Source organism: Sus scrofa, chromosome 7 (assembly GCF_054392235.1).
Source record: "Sus scrofa isolate SSC_HxYL_T2T_F1_AM1 chromosome 7, Sscrofa_HxYL_maternal_Yorkshire_Landrace_v2.0, whole genome shotgun sequence".
NCBI lineage: Eukaryota > Metazoa > Chordata > Mammalia > Artiodactyla > Suidae > Sus > Sus scrofa.
Genome location: NC_139389.1, coordinates 14050609 through 14073775, shown reverse-complemented (window position 1 = coordinate 14073775; position 23167 = coordinate 14050609). Strand labels below are relative to the sequence as shown.

The following is a 23167-nucleotide window of genomic DNA, read 5'->3' as shown; positions in this document are numbered from 1 at the left end:
AACAGGTGTGCTATGGAAGCACAGAGAATTTAACTAAAGGAAAGAGGTTGGTGAAAAGAATCAAGAGGTTTCCCCTGAGAAAGTGACCTAGTGCTGAGGCTTCAAGTAGCCAAGTAGGGAAGGTGGAGAAAGGTGAACCACTCAGAGGCAACAGCCAGTGCAAATGCCTAGAAATGTCAGGCTTTGGTGATGCTTTTCATAATTAAGACAGAGCAGATGCATTCAAAATAAAAGAACGAGGGCTTGAATTCATGTAGTGGCAACTATCATGGAAAGGAAATGAACAAATGGAAAGAGATCTCAGAAACAGAACTGATGGGACCTGATAATTAATTAGACATATGGGATGAAGGAAAGAGAAGAGCCCAGGCTGCTGGTGCCACTGCGTGTGAGGGAGAATAAAGGGGGAGCAGCCTTAAGAAAAATAATGAAGATTCATTTAAAAGCTGCAGAATCTGCGGTGTCTCTGAGACATGTGGAAGACCTGTCTAGTCGGCTATCAACCGAGAGTGATCTAGGGAGGAGGGTCTTTTAAGAATTGCCATCATTGGGAGCTCCCATCGTGGCTCAGAGGAAACAACGCTGACTAGTATCCATGAGGAAGTGGGTTCAATCCCTGGGCTTGCTCAGTGGGCTAAGGATCCAGAGTTGCTGTGAGCTGTGGGGTAGGTTGCAGACACAGCTTGGATCCCATGTTGCTGTGTCTGTGGTGTGGGTTGGCAGCTGCATCTCTGATTCAGCCCTTAGCCTGGGAACTTCCATATGCTGTGGGTGAAGCCCTAAAAAGAAAAAAAGAAAAAAAAAAAAAAAGAATTACCATCATTACCATCACTGAGGTGGAGACCATGGATGAGATTACCAAGAACTGAGATCACCCATAAAAGGCAGCATGCTGCAGAAGAAGAAGGGTCTTTCAACCCATGCACACTCTATTACCCACTCATTGTTATGTAACTTGAGCAAATTATTCAACATACTCAAAATTTGGCTTGCTCATGCATAAGATGGGAATGATGATATTCATCTCATAGATTAAGATGAATCTATGAGATTCACAGATTGTTGCAAGGCTCAGTGAGAGGTTTTTCAAGTAGTTAGCAACAGTGTCTAATGGCACTATAGAAGTCTTGAAGGTGAGGCAGTGAATGTCACCTCCTAGAATTGTGCAGTGCACAACCTGCTCAGCTGTATAGCATGGCCCTGGCCTGACAATTGGAACTCAGCCAGTGTTATTCATGTTAGAAAGAAGGGGGGGGGTGAGAGGATAAAAGAAAAGAAAGGGTTAACAAAAGAGAACCCAAAGGAACACCAACCAGTATTTATATAAAAGATTGATAAAAAGAGGAGCCCTCATATAAGCCTAAGAAGGAACTGCTTATTTTAGATTGCAAAAGTGGATGTAACATTTAATATCACAGACTGAGAAGTGAAATCCAGTCACTACAATCTACAAAAATATTTTTTTCTTTCTGAGCAATGATTGGCATACAAATTGTTCACTAGAGATTGCACTCATGTTGGCCTTCATTACAGTAAATAATTTCCTAATCTGAATTACAGACCTTCCTAAAGAAAAGGCAAACAAAATCTTGACATAATAGTAATTAATCCAAACCGTAGGAATTGTACTAACTTGTAACATACCCAAAGTCATATAAAAGCAAGACCAAAAGCAATCTAAAGCATACTTATGACACCAAAAATTATAAAAATTACTAGATTACTAAAGATGTATAAGAGACTTATGTAATATATGTCATATTATATAGCATGTAACATTATCTATATAAGGTGCATTACAGTGCTACAGAAAAAGGAAATCAAATGGACTTTTTTCTTTGAAAATTGCTCTAATCGATATAAAGAAAACTCAAGATTCATTTCAATGCTGCTGAAATTACACTTCTGATCAACTTCAGTATGTCAGCAACACATACCTTAGCCTTGACATCTTAATTATACTCTATGTTAAATCTTTTTTTTTTTAATTTTAATGACTTGTTCAGTTTCAAGAAATCAGATGAAAGAATGCAAATATTGGGAAACCAGTTTCTGCACTGGGTGCAATTCTCTCTCCATGAGAAAAGATTGAAGGCAAAGGTCACGGAGTTCGGCCACTGACAATTTAGTCCTTTCTCATTTCCAAAGAGCTACCATTTCATTCACATTTTTCTGTTGTATCTATCAGGTCTCATACACATATTCAATGTGTATTGGGGGGTATTGAATATAAACCTAAGAATAATACCCAAAATAAGACCATTATGAAATAATATGATAAAAACTATGCCAGAGACTTATTCAAGATGGTACGGTGGTCAAACTACAGGGAGAGTCAAAATATGACCCGGCAATGATCACCCAGCTACATCTAATTTGATAACCAAAGTTTTCAAAAAGCTGGAGACATGTTCTTTTGGTTCTATTTCATGCAGACAAGAGCGTCTCAACATCTCAGAGCAAGTCTAAACAAGCTGTGCTCCAATTAAAAAAAAAAAAACAAAAAACCCTGACCAGAATAATCTCAAACCACCATTGCCATCGTTCTGAGGTGGAGAGGAGAACAGGACTCTTAGCATCTTACATGTGACACTACTAGCAAGCTGGGGTTATGTGTGGATGAGAAAATGGAATTTGGCACTCTAGAAATTCACCTCGCTTTAGAAAAAATGACTGTTCGGCCTGAATTATAATTCTGCACTAGGAAGTCAGATGAAATGGTCGTAGAATCCTTGTTTGCAAAGTTTACATTAATCCTTCTATTAATAGTACTACCTTCCAAATTCCTGTATATCAGACAATCAATGAAAAAGATCCCCAATATTCCCATAAATTGTCATCCCAGCTAAGGTACCAGTCGGCTTATAGAAAAGGAAGGACTCAATGCTGTATATCCATATCTCACATGATTAAGGGGACTCAGCTGAAATAAAAAGCCCAACTATTTCTTCACTTAATCCTCTTCATGAAGAACTTCATTCTTGGAATTAAGATTCCAATCTATAAAGCACCAAATTACTTACCCATACATGGGACTATTATAATGTTGATTTTCAGGGGGATTTTATTTTGAAAGGCACCTTAAAAGCTTAAGTCATACCTCTGTTTTCAACTTTTCCTGTTTTGTTTCTGCACTGTTTCATTAAACTACCTATTATTTTTACAGTTGGAGAATTTTGGAAAAAAAATAATAAAGCTTGTTTTCTCTATGATACATATGATGTATATAGTTAATTCCCTTCTTTTCCTGCCCTCTCTCTTTCCTTCATCTCTTCCCTCGTCACCAAAAATAGTGAATCATAAAGTCCCCAGCGAAACCAGGAGCCAGACAGAACTAACAAATACCAATATCTGCAACAGATCAAAGAAACCAAAGGCTTGGAAGCCAGGGTTCCATGAATGCTGGATGGATAAACGCAGGTACCTTGAGAGGTAGGGATCCTATCCTATATCTTATAAGAGGAAAAAAAAAAATTCTCTTCATTAGGAAAGACAATTACCCTTCCACATCTACGACCTGCCACCTGAAATCCTCTCCCTCCCCCTCAGGAGGTCACAAGAGAAGTGGTGGTTGTTTCAGTATAACCCTCACAAGGAGCACTTCAGGAACTTTGTAGGCATTAACAATTGCAGGAAAAACCACAGACTCTGAGCAGCAATGCCTGCATTCCCAGCAAAATGAAATTTCAAAGAGACCATTCCTACAAATCAGTGTTCCTTAACTGGATCCTTCTCATTCTCCTTGGCCTCTAGAGAGGAATCATATTCAGGTTAAATATATGAAGATGAGTTTAAATAACCAATAATTGCAGTCATGTAACACACTGTTGCAAAGTGCCTTTTTTCCAAGCCCCCCCCCCAATAATTTTAAGACATGCCTGACCCACCTAACTATACTTATCTCATGAGAGTCAATATCACTAGTTCCAAGTCATTAATGATCTCAGAAGGCCAGTAGTGAAGAAAATAATTTACTGCCCAGGGCATGCCAATTCAGATTACACGAGCCTTTCCTTCCTCCTCTTACTCGGCTCTCTATTCCTCAACTTTGGAACTTACACAGCACTCAAATTATTTATACATCTATCTCCCTGCATAGTCTGTGAGAAGAGTGTCATAATATTTTTCTTACTCTATTCACATCAGCTCCCCACCCATGTCCCAAAGTTAACAGCCTATGGTATCTTCTAAACATTTTTCTCTGTGCTCATTTCATCACACTGATATATACTGAACACACACACACCATTTATCTTAGTTCTATGAATTGTCTATTCATAGTCTCCACTTTGCTTCAGAATAGTTTATATTCTTCCTGTCTCTTTACAAGAGTTCTTTGTAAATTACAGACATCAACAACTTGAATGCAATATAGTTTACAAATACTTTTTCCAGACATAGTAGATTTTTACTGTTATGTTGTATGTTACTATTTCCATGAAATAGTTTTGGATGGTATATTTTCTTTCTTTTCTCTTATAGCTTCTGGGGTTTCCAGGTTTTTTTTGTTTGTTTGTTTTTTGTTTTTTTTCTTTTGCTCTTTACGGCCATATCCAGGCTAGGGGTCAAATGGCAGCTGCAGCTGCTGGCCTGCACCACAGCCACAGCAACATGGGATCCGAGCCTTGCCACAGCTTATGGCAACACCGTATCCTTAACCCACTGAGCGGAGCCAGGGATCGAACCCGAGTCCTCATGGATACAAGTCGGGTTCATTTCCACTGAGCCACGATGGGAACTCCTGGGGATTCCAGTCTTGATTAAGGACATTTCCCAAGCTTTAGATTGTACATGTGGGCTTCCCTAGATCCTCTTATGAGATTTTTGGGTTAATTAATGTCTATAATCCATCAAGAAATTATTTTTAAAGAGTATTTGATGAATCCTACTATATTTTAGTCATATGGAGAACTACCTATAAGCAGAGCAACTGGGCTGTAACATGTATGAAATACTCAGTTCTGGATATTTAGAATGATCTGTTCTGAATTATCTATTTCTGAATCTATTCTCTCCCAGTTATCAATTTATTAATTGCTAGGCCAATATCAGCTGGATTATAGTGACTTTATAGCATTCTTATTTTTCATATTTTCTTGGTTATAATGGGGTATTTATCAAAATAAAACTTTAGGATGGCGTTATACAATATTTAAATACCCAGGTTGTCATCTATTTTTGAACTGTAAATGTATATTAATATTTACGGTTCATGACACTATTTGAGGGAATATTTCCTCCCATTTATGCTCATTACTAAAACAGAGAAAATCTCTCAATTTATACATCCAGCTATCTCTCCAAATATTTTATTAATTCTACTAGAGCGGCTGTTTTTTAACTTAGTCTCATATTTGAGAGTTTGTATACAGTCATATTAGCAACAACAAAAAATGTTTTTTCTCTCTTCTAGTAAATATGTCAGCAATATAATTTGTTGTCTCATTGCATTTCCAGAATATAAAAATGAAAATAAAAATGTTAGTCATAGGTATTCAAATCTAAATCCTTATTTAATTGATTTTAGAATTTGCCCATGTATAATGAAATTTGTTAGTTTTTCACAAATAGTCTTTACTATGTCTAAAAAGTTTTCTTCTATTCCTTCATAAGAGTTTTATTAGGAATAGTACTGAACTTTACCAAATGGCTTTTCAACAACTATTGATGTGATCATATATTATTTATCTTTTATTTGATATAATGGATTAGATGGCTGGATCGTCTGATATTGAACCAAATTTATGTTCCTGGAGTAATACCTTCTTGATCATATTGTATTGTCTTATTTAGTATTAAAAGTATGCTGATTTTACAATGTGAATTGAGGAGGTTCTTATTTTTTTCTGTGATCTCGAAAAGTTTAAATAATATTGCGGGTACTCGACTTTTAAAGATAGAATGACCATAAAATTTCTCATTCAAACCAGGACACTTTGAGAATGAAAAAAGATGTTAATAAACAATTAAAACCATATAATTTTAAATATATATATTAATTGACAAAATAATTGCTTTTATGATATTAGTGGACTGAGAAAATAGTTCAATTCAAAAATTATCAAAAATAATTTTTTTTTTCTTTTTGCCATTTCTTGGGCCGCTCCCATGGCACATGGAGGTTCCCAGGCTAGGGGTCGAATCGGAGCTATAGCTGCCAGCCTACGCCAGAGCCACAGCAATGCGGGATCCAAGCCGTGTCTGTGACCTACACCACAGCTCACAGCAACGCCGGATCCTTAACCCACTGAGCAAGGCCAGGGATGGAACCCGCAACCTCATGGTTCCTAGTCGGATTAGTTAACCACTGCACCACGACGGGAACTCCCATTGCTATTTTTAAAAGGAATGTTATATTTTCAATATGATCTTATTTTTAAATTTTTTATAAAAATTCCTGCAATCTTCTTCAAAGGTACATTTCATAGTTGATAAAAATGAAATTATTGATACCTCAATTGACTCTTCTCTGTAGACCTTAATATTTTTAATTGAGAATATACTTTCCAGTGCTCAAGTACCTAGAAGCTCAGAGAAAAGTCTACTAGATGGAGTATATTCTTAATTCTTTTATTTTTATATCAACGTACATAAATATTTAAGCCAAAGTATTTTCAAAGGTACTGCCTTGTTGCTTGTAATGCCTTTGAGAAACATTTACACAAACAAAACTCATCAATTAAACTGTACCTATCTATGATTAGATACCTTGAACTCACAAGCCTTCTAAAATGCACTCTACTTTGAATTCTGGTGGAAAATACAAATTTATCTTATTAGAAATAGTATTTCCATCAAACAATTTTTTCCCACAAGTCCAGATATTCCAAATCAATTACAAATTTTCAAAATGAAATCCTGTACACTGTGTTTGAGTTCTTATTTAATTTGCTCAGTTCCTACCTTCTATGTATAAGGATAAATTCTAGTGCCTTCCTGTTTACAAGCTTTGTTTTCCATAACTGCAATTTGTACAATTTCAAAAGCTGAATATTCTGCTTGATCTATTAACTTTGATAAAAATTTTCCAAATGATTCATCAAAACAGTATGGTACTGGCACAAAAACAGAAATATAGATCACTGGAACAGCATAGAAAGCCCAGAAATAAACCCACGCACCTATGGTCAATTAATCTACAACAAAGGAGGCAAGAATATACAAGGGAAAAAAGACAACCTCTTCAATAAGTGATGCTGGGGAAAATGGAAAGCCACATGTCAAAGAATGAAATTAGAACATTCCCTAACCCCATACACAAAAATAAACTCAAAATGGATTAAAGACCTAAACATAAGACAAGATATTATAAAACTCTTAAAAGGGAAATATAGGCAGCACACTTTTTGACAAAAATTGCAGCAATATCTTTTCTGACCCTCCTCCTAGAGTGATGAAAATAAAAACAAAAAATAAACAAATGGGACATAATTAATCTGAACGGCTCTTTTTCACAGCAAAGGAAACCATAAACAAGATGAAAAGACAACCTACAGAATGGGAGAAAAACTTTGCAAATGAAGTGACTGATGAGGGATTACTTTCCAAAATATACAAGCATCTCATATAGCTTTATATTAAAAAAACAAACAACCCAATTAAAAATGTTCAGAAAAGCTAAACAGACACTTCTCCAAAGAAGACAGATGGCTAAAAAGCACATGAAAAGATGCTCAACATCACTAATTATTAGAGAAAAGCAAATCAAAACTACAATGAGGTATCGCCCCACACCAGTTGTAATGGCTGTCATCAAAAAGTCTACAAAAAAATAAATGCTGGAGACGGTATGTAGAAAAGGGAACCCACCTACACTGTTGGTGGGAATGTAAGCTGGTGCCAGCACTATGGAGAACAGCATGGAGGTTCCTTAAAAAACTAATATAGAACTATCATATGACTCAGCAATCTCATTCCTGGGCATCTATCTGTCAAAAACCATAATTCAAAAACATACATGCACTCCAATGTTCATTGCAGCGCTATCTACAATAGCCAAGACATAGAAGCAACCTAAATGTCCATCAAGAGAGGACTGGATAAAGAAGACACTGTATGTGTATACAATGGAATATTACTCAGCCATAAAGAAGAATGAAATAAAGCCATTTGCAGAAACAAAGATGGATTTAGGTATCATCATACCTAAGTGGAGTAGGTCAGACAAAGACAAATAGGAGATCACTTATATGTGGAATCTAATGAAAAATGATACAAAAGAACTTACAAAACAGAAACAGGTACAAAGATTCTGAAAACCAATTATGGTTATCAAAGGGGAAATGTGGTCAGGAGGGATAAATTAGGGGGTTGGGACTGACATATGCGCACTACTATATGCAAAATAGATAGGTAACAAGGACCTATTATATAGTACAGGGTAACCTACTTAATACTGTGTAATAATTTAGGAAAAGAATTTGAAAAGGAATAAATATGTATATATGTTTAACTCATTTACTCTGCTGTCACTTGAAACTAACAAAACTTTGTAAGTCAATATATTCCAACAAAAATTTATTTAAAAAATACATAACATAGCATTGAGAACTATGTCTAGATACTCATGTCGCAACAGAAGAAAGGGTGGGGGAAAAAACTGTAACTGCAATGTATACATCTAAGGATGACCTGACCCCCTTGCTGTACAGTGGGAAAATAAAAAAAAAAAAAATACATAACAAGCTAAAAAAATTTGCAACTGACTGAAACAAATTACAAGCCAAATTTAGAGGACTCCTTCATGGGCACTGGTTTACAAAGTAGTTCTTCAAAAACTCAAAACATTTCTAAAAGCTGCTTGACAATCAACTACAAAAAAGAGAAAACATACAGTCTATTTTTTTTTTTTTTTTTTTTTTTGGATCTTTAGGAACGGACCCATGGCATATGGAAGTTCCCAGGAAAGGGGCTGAATCAGAGCTGCACCTGCTGACCTATGCCACAACCACAGCAATGCCAGATCCAAGCCACATATGTGACCTACACCACAGCTCATAGCAAAGTCAGATCCCTGACCCACTGAGCAAGGCCAGGGATCTAACCCACACTCTCATGGATACTAGTCAGACTCATTTCCCCTTTACCACAACAGGAACTCCCTGAAGGATTTTTTTATATTCAACATCAGATTCATCACAAAAATGCTGTAGTTCACTACTTAGTGTATGAAGAAAAATATCCATTAAAATTGGGCAATTATTGGTTTTTCTACTGCAATGTATAGTTATTTGTGCAAATCTCTCTCCATAGATTTATTTTAGTAACTTCACTGTATATATTTTCCCATTTGTGGCACCAAAATCCTTATTTGTATTTTTCCTGAAAAATAATCATTTTCAGTAGTTACTTGGGGCTGAATATGAAAATGTGGATGGGCTGCAAACAGGGTACCCACTAACTTTGGAGGTGACAGAAGTGTTCTAAAACTGGATGGCATTGATGGTTGCACAACTGTATAAGTTTACTAAAAGTCTTCCAATAGCACACTTAAAATGGGTGAAACTTGTGGTATATAAAGCGTACCTCAAATAATAAACGTTTAAAAAAGTTACAATAGGAGTTCCCGTCGTGGCGCAGTGGTTAACAAATCCGACTAGGAACCATGAGGTTGCGGGTTCGGTCCCTGCCCTTGCTCAGTGGGTTAACGATCCGGCGTTGCCGTGAGCTGTGGTGTAGGTTGCAGACGCGGCTCGGATCCCATGTTGCTGTGCCTCCGGCGTAGGCCGGTGGCTACAGCTCCGATTCAACCCCTAGCCTGGGAACCTCCATATGCCGCGGGAGCGGCCCAAGAAGTAGCAACAACAACAACAACAACAACAACAAAAAAGACAAAAGACCAAAAAAAAAAAAAAATTAAAAAAGTTACAATAGAATTCACAATATTAAATATCTAAATTTCAGAAGAGTAATTGTTCTAAAGCTTTGATTCCATGAATTATATGAAAATAATTTAACCATTAAGTTAAAAGTTTAACTGCATTTCTATTTGAAGAATTTGACAATTTTTACATAAATCTAGCTTAATCTAACTGTGAAAATTCCTCTTTTACTACCAGAGCCAACGGATTAACAGCTATCACTTCACCATTGACACATGCATAAAAAGCAAAATTGAAAAATGAGTGGAATCAATTTAGAAGAGTCACTTGACCTAAACGAAAAAACCATGCTTCACAGAGTGAAATATAACGACACCTGAGGCTGCATGTGTTAAATCATAGTCTGAGCAAAATATTCTTAAAATAATTACAAGTTTTGAAGTAGATGTGGATGCTGCTTCAGAAGATGTATGGATTATACATTCATTGTTCTTAAGACACAAAAATTTAGTACTTAATTTTTTTTATTAAACTTTGTACTTCTTTAGCTCATTTTTCTGGAAAAGGGGATTATTCCAAAATAAATTTTAAAGTTTGAAACAGTAAAGCCAATAGGTACCGATTTGCACCCTACAAAAATGACACTGCGGCAGCTCAGTTCACTGCTGTTGTTCGGGTTCGATCCCTGGCCTGGGAACTTCCACATGGCACAGGTGCAACCAAAAGAAAAAGAAAAGAAAAAAAAAAATGGCAAAACTACTGTACCAGGTGGGGGCCGCGGCATAATTGGTCTACCAGGGAGCTGACAGATATTACTCCCACCATCAGGAATTCCAGAATGGGTTAGTTGTTCTCAGCCACCAGTGTCAGAACACCTTTCATTTCCCCAGCAAGCGCCTTGCATGCTGTTCTTCCAAGGGAGGTTAAGTTAACTTACATTTGGAGAGAATTGGAAGAAAAAAAATAACAGGGTTATACTTTGGTTATACTTTAGACTTTTCACATTTAAACACGTGTTAAAGTAAAAACATTCTTTTCAACATATACTTCTCACACACAATTAGAGGAGGCCATGGTGAAACCTGCTATTATAAGGTGGAGGATTACTAACTCATCTTATTTTAGGGCATTTTAAAATAATACTACTTCCGGGAGTTAACTGTTATGGTGCAGACTAGTATCTGCGAGGATGCAGTTTCGATCCCTGGCCTCATTCAGTGGGTCGGGATGGAGCATTGCCGTGAGCTGTGGTGTAGGTCGTACACGCAGCTTGGATCTGGCGTTGCCGTGGCTGTGGTGTAGGCCAGCACCTGTAGCTCCAATTTGACCCCTAGCCTGGGAACTTCCGTACACCACGGCTGGAGCCCTAAAAAGCAAATAATAATAATAATAATAATACCTCCTTAAAAATAAAAAAGTCCAGAACCAATACCAAATGGAACACAACTGACACAAACTAGAACTTGGATAGAAATTAACCCACTTGAATTCCCTACATGAGTCAATGTTGGTCATTTATTTTACTTATAAAATTGCCCACTTCTTCAACATTTTCTATTTTGTTTCTATAGGGTTGTGTACATAGTCTTCATGTATACTTTTTATAATTTTTCCAACTCTCCTGCTTCTATGGTTCTGTTTCCTCATTCCTAAATGTGTATGTTTTTACTCTTTTTGTAATATTTTCGTCTTATTTAACTGTTTTACCAATGTTTTCTCCATTCCATTAATTCCAACTTTTAAAACTTTAACAGTCCCTTTCTAAGCTTTCCTCTGAGTAAAGCTTTAGGTATAGGCTACAATTTGGTTGCATACAATTTTTTATTGCTTTCCCTATGATTTATTCTTTTTTTTTTTTTTTTTTTTTTTGTCTTTTTGCTATTTCTTGGGCCACTCCTGCGGCATATGGAGGTTCTCACACTAGGGGTCGAATCGGAGTTGTAGCCACCAGCCTACGCCAGAGCCACAGCAACGCAGGATCCGAGCCGCGTCTGCAACCTACACCACAGCTCATGGCAACGCCGGATCGTTAACCCACTGAGCAAGGGCAGGGACCGAACCCGCAACCTCATGGTTCCTAGTCGGATTCGTTAACCGCTGCGCCACGACGGGAACTCCTCTATGATTTATTCTTTTATCACAAGTTTTGTCTGGGAGCGTTTCTTAATTTCCAACTACTTTGGGGGGTGTCATATTTTTATTATTACTTTCTAGTTTAATTGGATTATGAGGAAATGCAATCTTTAAAAAACTCTATTTTTTTATATTTGCTATAGTTGTGCTTTGTTTTTGACCAAATAGGTTCATATTTCTATTTCCAGTAATTGGGGTTTGGAAAATTACACATCTCCAAAGAAATGCTCCCTGGAAGCCGACTTGGTGATGAGACCAGGTAACCGGCCCTGCTCTCCTATTAGTAACAATGGCTCATGTTGCAAAAGAACTCTAACTTGCAAATCTGGAGCCTCTCCATAGAAAACAAGGCAATCAATTATTTTTAACAGCTAGATGATTGCATCACCTAGGCGTTTAATCAAAGCAAACCAAAGACATGGAATACCCCTGAATGGTTACCCAGAAAGCACCTCATTTTAAGTTTTCGTTTTCCAACCTGGCATCTCAATGTCTCCTCAGCATTAGTGGACCTTCACAAGCATCAAGGCAAACATGCTGTCCATCTACAAATCCAAGAGAAACACATTTGTCTTGCATGTCAAGAATGTCTCAGTATGATTCACCAAAACCTGGAGTTGAAAGAGGCTAGAACAATTTTAAATGCAAGAAACAGCTGAAATATTTAGTCCCACCAAAGCTTTGAAGACACTGTACTCAAATCAGATCAGCCTCGCTGATCTAAGATGCAGACAATGAGCACATTCAAGAGAGGAAATCTTGTTTATAAACACCAAGGAAATTCCAAACGCGTACAAAAGAATTTGTAGATATTCCAGCAAAGATGTACTTGGAGGCAGGGTGTTGTTTTCTAAAAGTTTCTCCTGAAAGTTCATAAAGATAAAGTGGGAACTCCCTCAGGCCTGCTGCACTTGCAGAAGAAATAGATTATGCTCCTGAACATCTACTATGTACCAGAAACTGTTCTTGGTACTAAGCATGGTGCATACATCCTCTTTTAATTTCACAAAAGTCATCCTTACAGGAAAAAAATCTGAGGTTATCTACTTGCATTTTTAAGTGGTTAGTAACTTATATACTGGAAGCGCTCATTAAAAGCTAAGTTCAACTATAAAGTTCGCTCATGATATAATCCATTTAGGGTTGGATTAAGACTCCAATATTTTTACCTCTAAGTTAGGAAGAATCTTCTACAATTTATAAGCTTTCAGGCTGTTATTTAGGCAAACTAGTGTTTCAAACACGGACTAATATACCCATCCACTGACTTTGTTTTGGGATTTTTTTTATTACTCAAATGAATTTATCACATCTGTAGTTGTATAATGATCATCACAATCCAATTTCATACGATTTCCATCCCACAACCCAAGCACATCCCCCCACCCTCTTGGGGGGTTTTTTGTCTTTTTTTTCAGGTTGCACCAGCGACATATGGAGGTTCCCAGACTAGAGGTCCAATCAGAGCTGTAGCTGCTGGCCTACACCACAGCCACAGCAACACCAGATCCAAGCCGTGTATGCAAACTACACCACAGCTCACGGCAACGGTGGACCCTTAACCCACTGAGTAAGGCCAGGGATAGAATCTGCAACCTCATGGTTCCTAGTCAGATTCATTTTCACTGCGCCACGATGGGAACTCCCTCACCCACTGACTTTGAAATAACTGCTACATAAAAATTAAGTAATAAGTCATCTGATCAAATGACCTCATGCAATCTAATCCCACCTGGTATTACACAATTAAGTTAGAGCATCACAGAGTTAATTCTGGCTAATAACCTAAATAATTATAGTTGGCACAAAATTCAAAGTAACCTGTAACTCACCTACCTTTTTTAGATTCATCTTCTGCCCTTTGCACTTTGGATCTAAGTTCCAGCCATACTAAGCTACTTTCAGCCACGCTGAATTTCTCATTCATAAATTCCTCAGTTTTCCATTCGCCCAGACCAGTCTTCCCCACCTTTTTCACCTGATGAAGAGCTCCTCACTTCCCAGAATGTCAAGGTCGATTTCTTCTGGGACCTCCCCTTTACCTACCACCTCTCAACCTTGTTAGATGGCCTCCTCTGGTCTTCCTCCCTTAGTATGAAGCTCTTATCCTATTACAGTACCCATTTCTTCATGCAGTAAACATTTATTAAGCTCCTATTCTCTACCGGGTTCTTTATTAAGTACTGGGACTACAAAGATGAATAAAACTTAAGGCTTCATTCAAGTTGTGATGGTAAAGACAGTGATTCCAGTCAGAGCAGGGCCACCAGGATTCAGGAAGGCAGCTTTGTGATCCCGCCCTGTAGGACAGGAAGAGTCGAATGGGTAGATGTGTGAGAAGCCAACAGGGAGGAAACTGGGAAAAGCAAATTGCATGAGTAAAGGTAGAAAGATAGAGAACAGATAAGCTTTGCTGATGACAGAAAAAAACTGCTCCAGCCAAGGCATTTGGTTAAAAACAACAATAACAGTAACTTGAAAATGACTCATTTTAAATTTGCTCAAGCTATTACAAAAGCAAAAGATAATCATAGAAAATCAGCCCTCACTTTATTAGTAATTGTTGTTAGTATCTAGTGCTTTCTTCAACACAGAGGCTTATCAGTGACAGGTTAAAGTTCCAAATTTTATCTAAAGACATAAAGGGTATTTTATGAGTGTTCCGATAGGCATCAGTGAATAAAGATAACAGTCATTAATATACCAAGCTGAGAAATGGAGTGAGTAGAAGATCACCATTCCATGTAAGGATGAGAACAAATCAAGGCACATGATAGAAATTGGGGTACAAGGTTCCTTGACCATTCTATTAGGATTAGGAGGCCTTTGTCAAGAATCTATCTTCCTTTCCTATGACCTAATGTACACATACAGGCTTAAACTTTTCTTGGTGGATTTGTGGAATTCCCATTATGGCTCAGCAGGTTAAAGACCTGATGTTGTCTCTGTGAGACGCAGGCTCAATCCCTGGTCTCGCTCACTGTGTTCAGAATCCAGTGCTGCTGTGTCTATGGCATAGGCTCCAGCTGCAGCTCTGATTTAACCCCTGGCCCAGCAAATTCTATGTGCTCCAGGTACAGCTGTAGAAAAAAAAAAAAATTGTAGGCTCTTTGATCAACAGAGACAAACCTTTTCAGAGTGACCAATGTTAACGACACTGGATTACTTAGATTCTAGAGAAAACTTTAACCTGCAATTTTTACACATACCGCTAAAGAACCTTGTACAATATAGATGGTGCAGTACCTACCAACCACTTCCACAATTGGAAATGAGGAAGCAGAAATCAAATACCATCATCCTCAAAAGAAGGCAGTTAAACTTGGGTGGCCACCTGCCCAGCTCATGCTAATCGTTTCAGTCGAGATTGCTCCAGATGCTCCTGTGACATCACATCAGCTCATGCCTCTTTTCAGACAACATGGTAACAGTAAGTGCCCCCAAACAAGCAGAAGCATTGTGATCCACACCATGCTCTGAATTGCGCTATGCTTTTTTCTACTGCATTCAAGAAAATCAAATGAGGATGAAATGACGAAGGACGGAACACTATTACCTCTTTTCTGCAATGACTGAGTAAAAGACATTGAGCACAATACCCCAGGCTTAGAATAAATCTCTGCAAATAAAATCTAAGCAAATAAATCTTTTCTATAATAGAACATAAACTATTTTGTTCTAACCTCTTAAAACTATCAAAACCTAGGTTACTATGGCAATGTGACCTCATCTGAGTGCTTCCACAAACACCTTCTAGTTGAAGTTGCATTATTTCCCTTTCGCAAATGAGAAAACTGAGTAATGAAAAATGAACAGACTTTCCTGGAGTCAAACAGGCTATTACTCACACAACATGGACTAGAACCTAATAACCAAGTCAAGTGATTTTCTGCTAGAGCACCCAGCAGCCCGAAATAAACTTTATAGGTGAAATCAAGCTCCCCTTGTTCGCCTATCAGGATCTTTTTTGGAAGGAGGGCAAAAATAGAAGGTTAATGTGAAACCTTTCATTCTATTTTTAAATATCTACTTTGGGCAACAAGCCAGGTGTTGTGCCAAAACAAATAGACAATACTCCCATCTTAGCAAAATCCCAATCTCAACCAAAAAGAAAACAGAAAACATACACTGAGAAGCGAGTTCAGCAGCTCTGAGGGCATTACTTCTCAGCATTAACCTTCTACAGGGAGGAAGGGGCAAGTTTCCTGGAAGAGTCAACAGTCAAAGAGCATGACTCAAAGACTATTTTAGTACAAGATCCTCTTTCACCCTTGTTGTCCATCTGTTTTGCTGAGAATGTAAAGTTGCCTGGGTCCAAGTCAAAAAGGGGATGAAATCACCTGCCAAAGCCACATATGCAAGAGCCCCACAAAGGCACACAGTGATGACATAACACGGCCGTGCAAATAGAGGGCAGTGCCCATCTCCCGGTACCTGGCTGGTCTTCTATGCAGTCATGTTGCCTCATTCCAGGGAGAGGAGTCTAGGAATTCAGCTAAACAAATGGGGACTACTGGAGAACTCATTATTAATTTACTGTAGACTAATCGAAGGGAAAGAACAACTCGACTGCATACAAGAAAAAATAGTTAATATTTTACAAGCAGGCATTGACTAACTAATGGCAATACCTATTTATCAAATGTTACAGCCAGTTATTCTTCCTCTCTACTTTTTCACCCCAGCCTTGCCTATGTTGCCCATGAGAGTTACTAAGGACATCAAACTCACTTCTCTCCACCTTGCTCTTCCTTTCATGCCATCTAGCACTCCTGCATCTTTCCATACCTCAAGCCCACACCAATCAGCTACCTACACAGCGCCATGGTTTCCCCCACCTTCTTTAGAGTGAGGGAAAAAAAAAAAAGCAAGGTCCAAGAGTATCAAACTTTAGAGAAATGCAAGGGAATTATTATTCAGGAAGCTCGTGAATTCAGGGCTTTAGACATAAAAGAGCCAGACTCTCATTTTAATGACAAGGATACCAATTCAGCTGTGTTGTAGACCAAATGATCACTTACAGTTTGGGTAGAAACCTAATCTCACAAGTATAATATGGTTTCCATAGTAAAATGAGTTCCAAGTTCTAAACCACTGACCTGCAAACAAACTTTCAGAATACTTAATATTCCTAAGTTTGGGCCACCTACGGGAAAAAAAGTAATGACAAATGTTTCTCCTTGAGTTTCTCTTTGCAGCTGTAGAAGAATATAGTGAGAGGATATGTGGATCTAACTGGGTGCAGAGATTTGACCTCCTTCCTCAGAAGCGGCTTCAACTGAGAAAGGAGTTGGTGATCACCATTTGTTCCAAAGGGCCCTAGGTGAATTTATTCTTCTCACTAGACCCAATGAGAGTAATTTGACTCACTTCGTGATAAGTAGTGACTAGTAGGGAAAGGACTCTTAACATTATCATAAAGAGACAGTAACAAGAGGACAGGTTCATGGAGTGTTTTATTAGCTTTATATTGGCAAAGAGTCAGTGGCATTGTGGACATTGCAGCTTAAAGCAAAAGTCAATTTCCAAGAAGGCAAGTGGTTTCCTCTGAACAGAAACTATAACCATACTCCTATATGTGTGTGTGTATCTGTGTGTGTGTGTCTGTGTGTGTGTGTCTGTGTGTGTCTATGTAAAGACACTTGAGCTATAAAGATTCAGGGGGCTATGATGACATACCTCAAAAGGGGACAGTTATTGATATGACAATATATTGGTCAAGCCTGTCCTAATCTTGTCTTTTATTCCAAGAGCTATAGTCATGAGTCAGACCTGGAGGGAACTCTTAGCTTCTCCATGTAATAAGAGTACCCAAAACCAGCTGTAGTCAAACTAGGTGAGTGAGAAAAGACAGGCGTCAGATATTCCTACCAGTAAAGGAGAGTGACCCCAAATCCCAAGGCAGCCATGTTTGGATGACGTGATTCTGCCTCCTTTGCTGAAGCTGAAGATCTCATTGGACCCAGAATGGATGTCTGTCTGAAGCAGAGCCAATCAGATTTTCCCTACCAGGAATTTGGAATCTGGATTGGGGGACAGATAATTATTGTGCTTGGCAGAAGCTGTATAGTAGCCATATTCCATCATCTAGATGAGTGGCAGAAAAAGCCAGAGAGAGAACAACAAAGCCAATGTCCAAGAGAGAAGGTAAGATAAGAGTCGGAGAAAGAAAATGATGGCTTTTCAGTTCTCAGTTCCAGTTTCTTCCAGAAGCCAGCTACGTTCCCATATTTGAGTCCCTTAAGACACTCTACGTCCTTTGTTTTTAGTTAAAGCTAGTTCAAATTCATTTCAGTTATTTGAAATCAGAAACACCTTGATTAAACCACATTACCATAAAGTAAATCAATGTCATGCTAGGGAAAAAAACCTTTAAAATCTGCCAGTGCTGAGTTCAGACCTTAGCTCCACTGAATATCTGCTATCTTGTTTAGAGTAAGTTTCCTAGCCTCTTTGAGGCTTGGTCTCAGATAACTGCCATGTACAGTGGTTGTGAATTCAGAAGAACATACACAGAGCCTGTGGACATGGTAGGCACAAACTAAATGATAACTTCTGATAGAATTCACGGGAGCAGCAGTCATGGTGGCAGTAGTGGGATGGCCATGGACAGCTAGGGAGAGTTATATACAAAATCAGAACTTCCGCACACAGAAAGATGTTTTTCTTAAATTCTTTTCTTCACAAAATAACTCAACCCAAGTCTCTTTACTGAGTTACTCTAGCACATGCAAAGTATGGTTTCATTTGAAACTACTTTTTCATCTATCATCGACCACAGATTACTTCTGTATTTATGGGAAAATCCTAGGGAAAGCCCAATAGTGTCTTTAACCACAGGATCACTCCTTTAGCAATTCATCTTCCTCCTCCATCTGCTTGCACATTAGAGTGATGGCCCTAATCTTTATGGAAATCACAGACCTTTTTAAGAATATGAGGGAGTTCCCGTCGTGGCGCAGTGGTTAACGAATCCGACTAGGAACCATGAGGTTGCGGGTTCGGTCCCTGCCCTTGCTCAGTGGGTTAACGATCCGGCGTTGCCGTGAGCTGTGGTGTAGGTTGCAGACGCGGCTCGGATCCTGCGTTGCTGTGGCTCTGGTGTAGGCCGGTGGCCACGGCTCCGATTCGACCCCTAGCCTGGGAACCTCCATATGCCGCGGGAGCGGCCCAAGAAATAGCAAAAAGACAAAAAAAAAAAAAGAATATGATAAAGGAGTTCCCATTGTGGCATGGCAGAAATGAATCCAACTAGTATCCATGAGGTTTCGGGCTGGATCCCTGGCCTCACTCAGTGGGTTAAGGATTCAGCATTGCTGTAAACTGTGGTGTGGGTCACAGACACAGCTCAGATCTGGCGCTGCTGTGGTTGTGGTGTAGGACGGCAGCCATAGCTCCGATTCGATCCTTAACCTAGGAACTTTCATGTGCTATGGGTGCAGCCCTAAAAAAAACAACAACAATAAAAGAGTATGATAAAACTATGAGCTCTTCCTTCAGAAGATTCACATGTATAGGTAAATACAAAATGTTTCCCATTTTCTACTGCGTATGGTCCTGCTGAAACTCATCCATGAATCCCCAAGGATTGAACAGTTCAGTAGACTACATGGCATTTCTCTAAATAAGTCTGTGTCCCTGAATATACCCCTGGGGATGACCCACATGTGAGAGAGAACCTGCCTTAAGCACTCCCAAACATCCAGATTAGTATCCTTACTGAAATGCAATGCAGCAGACCCCCACTTGTCTGGGAAGGTACTTGAATACTCCCCAGCTAGTCTTTACAAGCACTCCCACAGCACTGACCCTGCCATATTTTAAGCACAGGTTTATTTGCATGTTGGCCATACTAAATGGTGAATCAGGGCAGAAAGTGTGTCTTTCATTTCTAGGATTATGCTTTGCGTGGTAAATATCCAATAAAAGATAAATAAGCCTATACTATGCTGTAAATATTAATTATGATTAGTGCTCATTTTTCACTCAAGAAATAAAAAAATTCAAGTTAGTGTGCAGGCAATAAAAGATTTGTGACCCACTTCTGAACATCCCCCAAAATATAATTCAATCTACAACAACCCTATCAGGGCTGAAGGAAGCCTCCCTGCTTGGTCAATTCTAAAGAATTAAATTTTTTGGCAAAGGAGCTCTATACAAGGCACAACTTCTGGTCTTCCTTGATTCTCTTCTATTCAAAAACGTTTCTAAAACATACACCCTTACATACACAAACATGTGAGTACACACATGTACAAGCACAAGTGTCTGATTTTCATGGAACTGTCATGTACCACAGTCAAAATATTTTTTAATGATTTTATTTTTTCCATTATGGTTGGTTTACAGTGTTCCGTCAGTTTTCTACTATACAGCAATGTGACCCAGTCCAGCCAAAATATATTCACTTGCTGCTTCTTACGTATGTTGAGGATAGCGGCAGAGGTGAGAAGGAGAATTAGAGCATAGAGATGTTTTAAGACATATAGATTTGGAATGTGTAGTTAGCCAAAACCAAACAAACTTGAAACAAGTTAAATACATAAGGCAAACCCTAGTCTTATCTCTGTATTATTACTGCCTTAACTGATTCATAAATAATCTAGTTACAATCTTCTTACTCAAACATAGCCTTTTCTTCATTCATTCAACAAGTATTAAATGTCCTTATTGTGTGTTAGACACAGCACTAGACCCTAGCATTACAAAGGTAAATAAGAAAGCTAGAGTGCCTGACCTCACAAAGAAGGAATCATCATTTCTTAATTACTTTTCAATGATAAAAGTGAAGTATAAGGAGTGCACAGATGCTTCGGAAGCACTTCGCTGGAACCCAAACTTAGCCTACTCTTGAACAATGGTTTCCAAGAATGGTCCCCATTTCAGCAGCAGCAGGGTTACCTGGTGGGTAATCTCCAAGTGATTCTGATTCACATCCCAGCACAGCACAGTTAAACTGAATCGTGGATATTTTAAAACATCCCCAGTTGATTCTTAGGTCTATACTCAATACTCCCAATAAACGTTGAATATATGTAGCCAAGGGTTAAAGACTACTGGTCCAGAGTGAGGAAAGACTTCCCTAAGGAAGTGACGTTTAAGCTGAGACCTAGATGAACAGGAGTCAGGAAATAACTGGGAAAGAGGAGTTTCGAGGCTGAGAAAATTGCATGTTTAAAGGGCAGGAAGCAAAAAAGCATGATGCATTTGAGGAATTTACAGAATTCACTAGGGCTGGATTATAGAGAGGTTGAAGAATGCTTTGAGATTAGGTGAAGAGGTAGACAGGACAGAGAAGGTTTGTAAGCTTAAGAGTTAAACTAGGGAGTTCCCTTTGTGGCTTAGCAGTTAAAAAACCTGACCAGGATCCATGAAGATACAGGTTCAATCCCTGGTCTTGCTCAGTGGGATCCAGTGCTTCTGTGAGCTGAGGTATAGGTCATAGATGCAGCCCAGATCCTGCATTGCTGTGACTGTGGTGTAGGCTGGTGGCTACAGCTCCGATTTGACCCCTAGCCTGGGCACTGCCATGGATGCAGCCCTAAAAAGACAAAAAAAAAAAAAAAAAAAAAAGAGTTAAACTAAAAGACCATGGGAAGCCTTTTAAAGCAACTTGACATTAGTAGATCTTTATTTTTTAAATATCACCCTGGCTGCAGTGTAGAAATACACTGAACAGAAGCCAAATTTAATACAGGTGCTTCTAGGTACGAGTATGCTTCAGTAGTCCAGATGAGAAATGATGGGGGGGTGGGGGAGCATGGAGAAAAGTAAAAAGCTCCATATGTTACTTAAGACATAAAATTGATAGAACAAGGGGATTAGTAGGCCGTTAGGGATGTGGGAGGTCAAGAAATCAAATGTTGGTGTCCATATTTCTGATAAAAGCAACTGAGTGAATCAACCTAAGTTCAGACTGAAGCACACTGAATTCAGGTGAGATATACAAGTGAAAATGTCTAGTAGGCTCTTTGACAGAAGTCTGTGAAAATACTCATTTAGGAGTAGCCTGCTTATTTGTAATTACTGAAGACATTAATGTGAATGACATAACCGAAAAGTAACTCAGGTGAGAGGTAAAGAGAACTTAGAACCTAACAATAACCTAACTTAGGAACACTAATGAATAGAGGAAAAAAGGGATAATAAAGAAAGAGCAGTAGTTCCTGTCATGCCTCAGTAGTAACGAACCCAACTAGTATCCATGAGGATGCATGTTCGACCCCTGGCCATGCTCGGTGGGTAATGATCTGGCATTGCTGTAAGCTGTGGTATAGGACACAGACATGGCTTGGATCCTGCATTGCTGTGGCTGTGGTATAGGCCAGCAGCTACAGCTCCAATTCAACCCCTTGCCTGGGAACTTCCATATGCCGTGGGTGCAGCAAAAAAGAAAAAAGAAAGAAGAAAGGAAAGGGAAGGGAAGGAAAAGAAAGAAAATGAGAAAAGAAAAGGATTTTTTTTTAAAAGGAGTATTCCCTGGTAGTCTAGTGGTTAGGACTCAGTGCTTTCACTACTATGGCCCAGGTTAAATCCTTGGTCTGGGAACTGAGATCAAATATCAAGCCACTACACAGCACAGCAAAAAAGAAAAAAAAAAAAGAAATGGTCAGAAAGGTAGGAGGAACACCAAGGGACCAGGGAGATGGGACTAAGATGGCAGAACAGAAGGACTGAGCTCCACTTCTCTCATAAAAATAATAAAGTTTACAACCAAATTCTGAGCAACCTTCAACCAAATGGACTGGAAACTTTCAAAAAGGTATCATACTCCAGAAGAAAAAGTGGAAGCCACATCAAGAGGCAGGAGGGGTGACTACATGATATAAGCAACCCCATACCTCCCAGATGGGAAGCCCCACAGACTGAAAAGTAACTGTATCATAGAGACTCACCTACAGGAGTGAGGGTTCTGAGCCCCACATCAAACTCCCACATGTGGGGATCTGTCACTGGGAGAAAGAGCCCCCAGAGCATCTGACATTGAAGGCCAGTGGGGCTTGTGTGCAGGAGCGCCACAGAACTGAGGGGAAATGGAGACCCCATTCTTGAAAGGTGCACAAAGATGTTCACAAGCACTGGGTCTCAGGGAAAAGCAAAGTCTCCATAGGAATCTGGGTCAAACCTGACTGCAATTCTTGGAGGATCTCCTGGGAAAACAGGGGGTGAATGTGGCTTGTTGTGGGAGAAGGACATTGAAAGCAAAGCTGTTG

General features: G+C 38.9%; 1 protein-coding gene across 27 annotated transcripts in view; it reads right to left on the bottom strand.

Annotated features, from left to right (window-relative positions):
* Positions 1-23167, bottom strand: part of RNF144B (ring finger protein 144B) — a 173258-nt gene that overhangs the window by 82062 nt on the left and 68029 nt on the right. For 7 of the 27 annotated variants that reach the window (XM_084967476.1, XM_084967473.1, XM_084967479.1 and 4 more), the window contains one exon: positions 21312-21495. The exons of 5 other annotated variants lie outside the window; for them this stretch is intronic. Coding sequence is in view for 15 of the 22 variants with exons in the window: in XM_084967458.1 (XP_084823584.1) it covers positions 10587-10605 (19 nt within the window). In the remaining 7 variants the exon portion in view is untranslated. Of the gene's footprint in view, positions 1-10586; positions 10754-12406; positions 12500-16975; positions 17012-21311; positions 21496-23167 lie in introns of those variants that run through there. 15 more of the 27 variants (XM_084967461.1, XM_084967460.1, XM_084967463.1 and 12 more) reach the window with 7 other exon arrangements.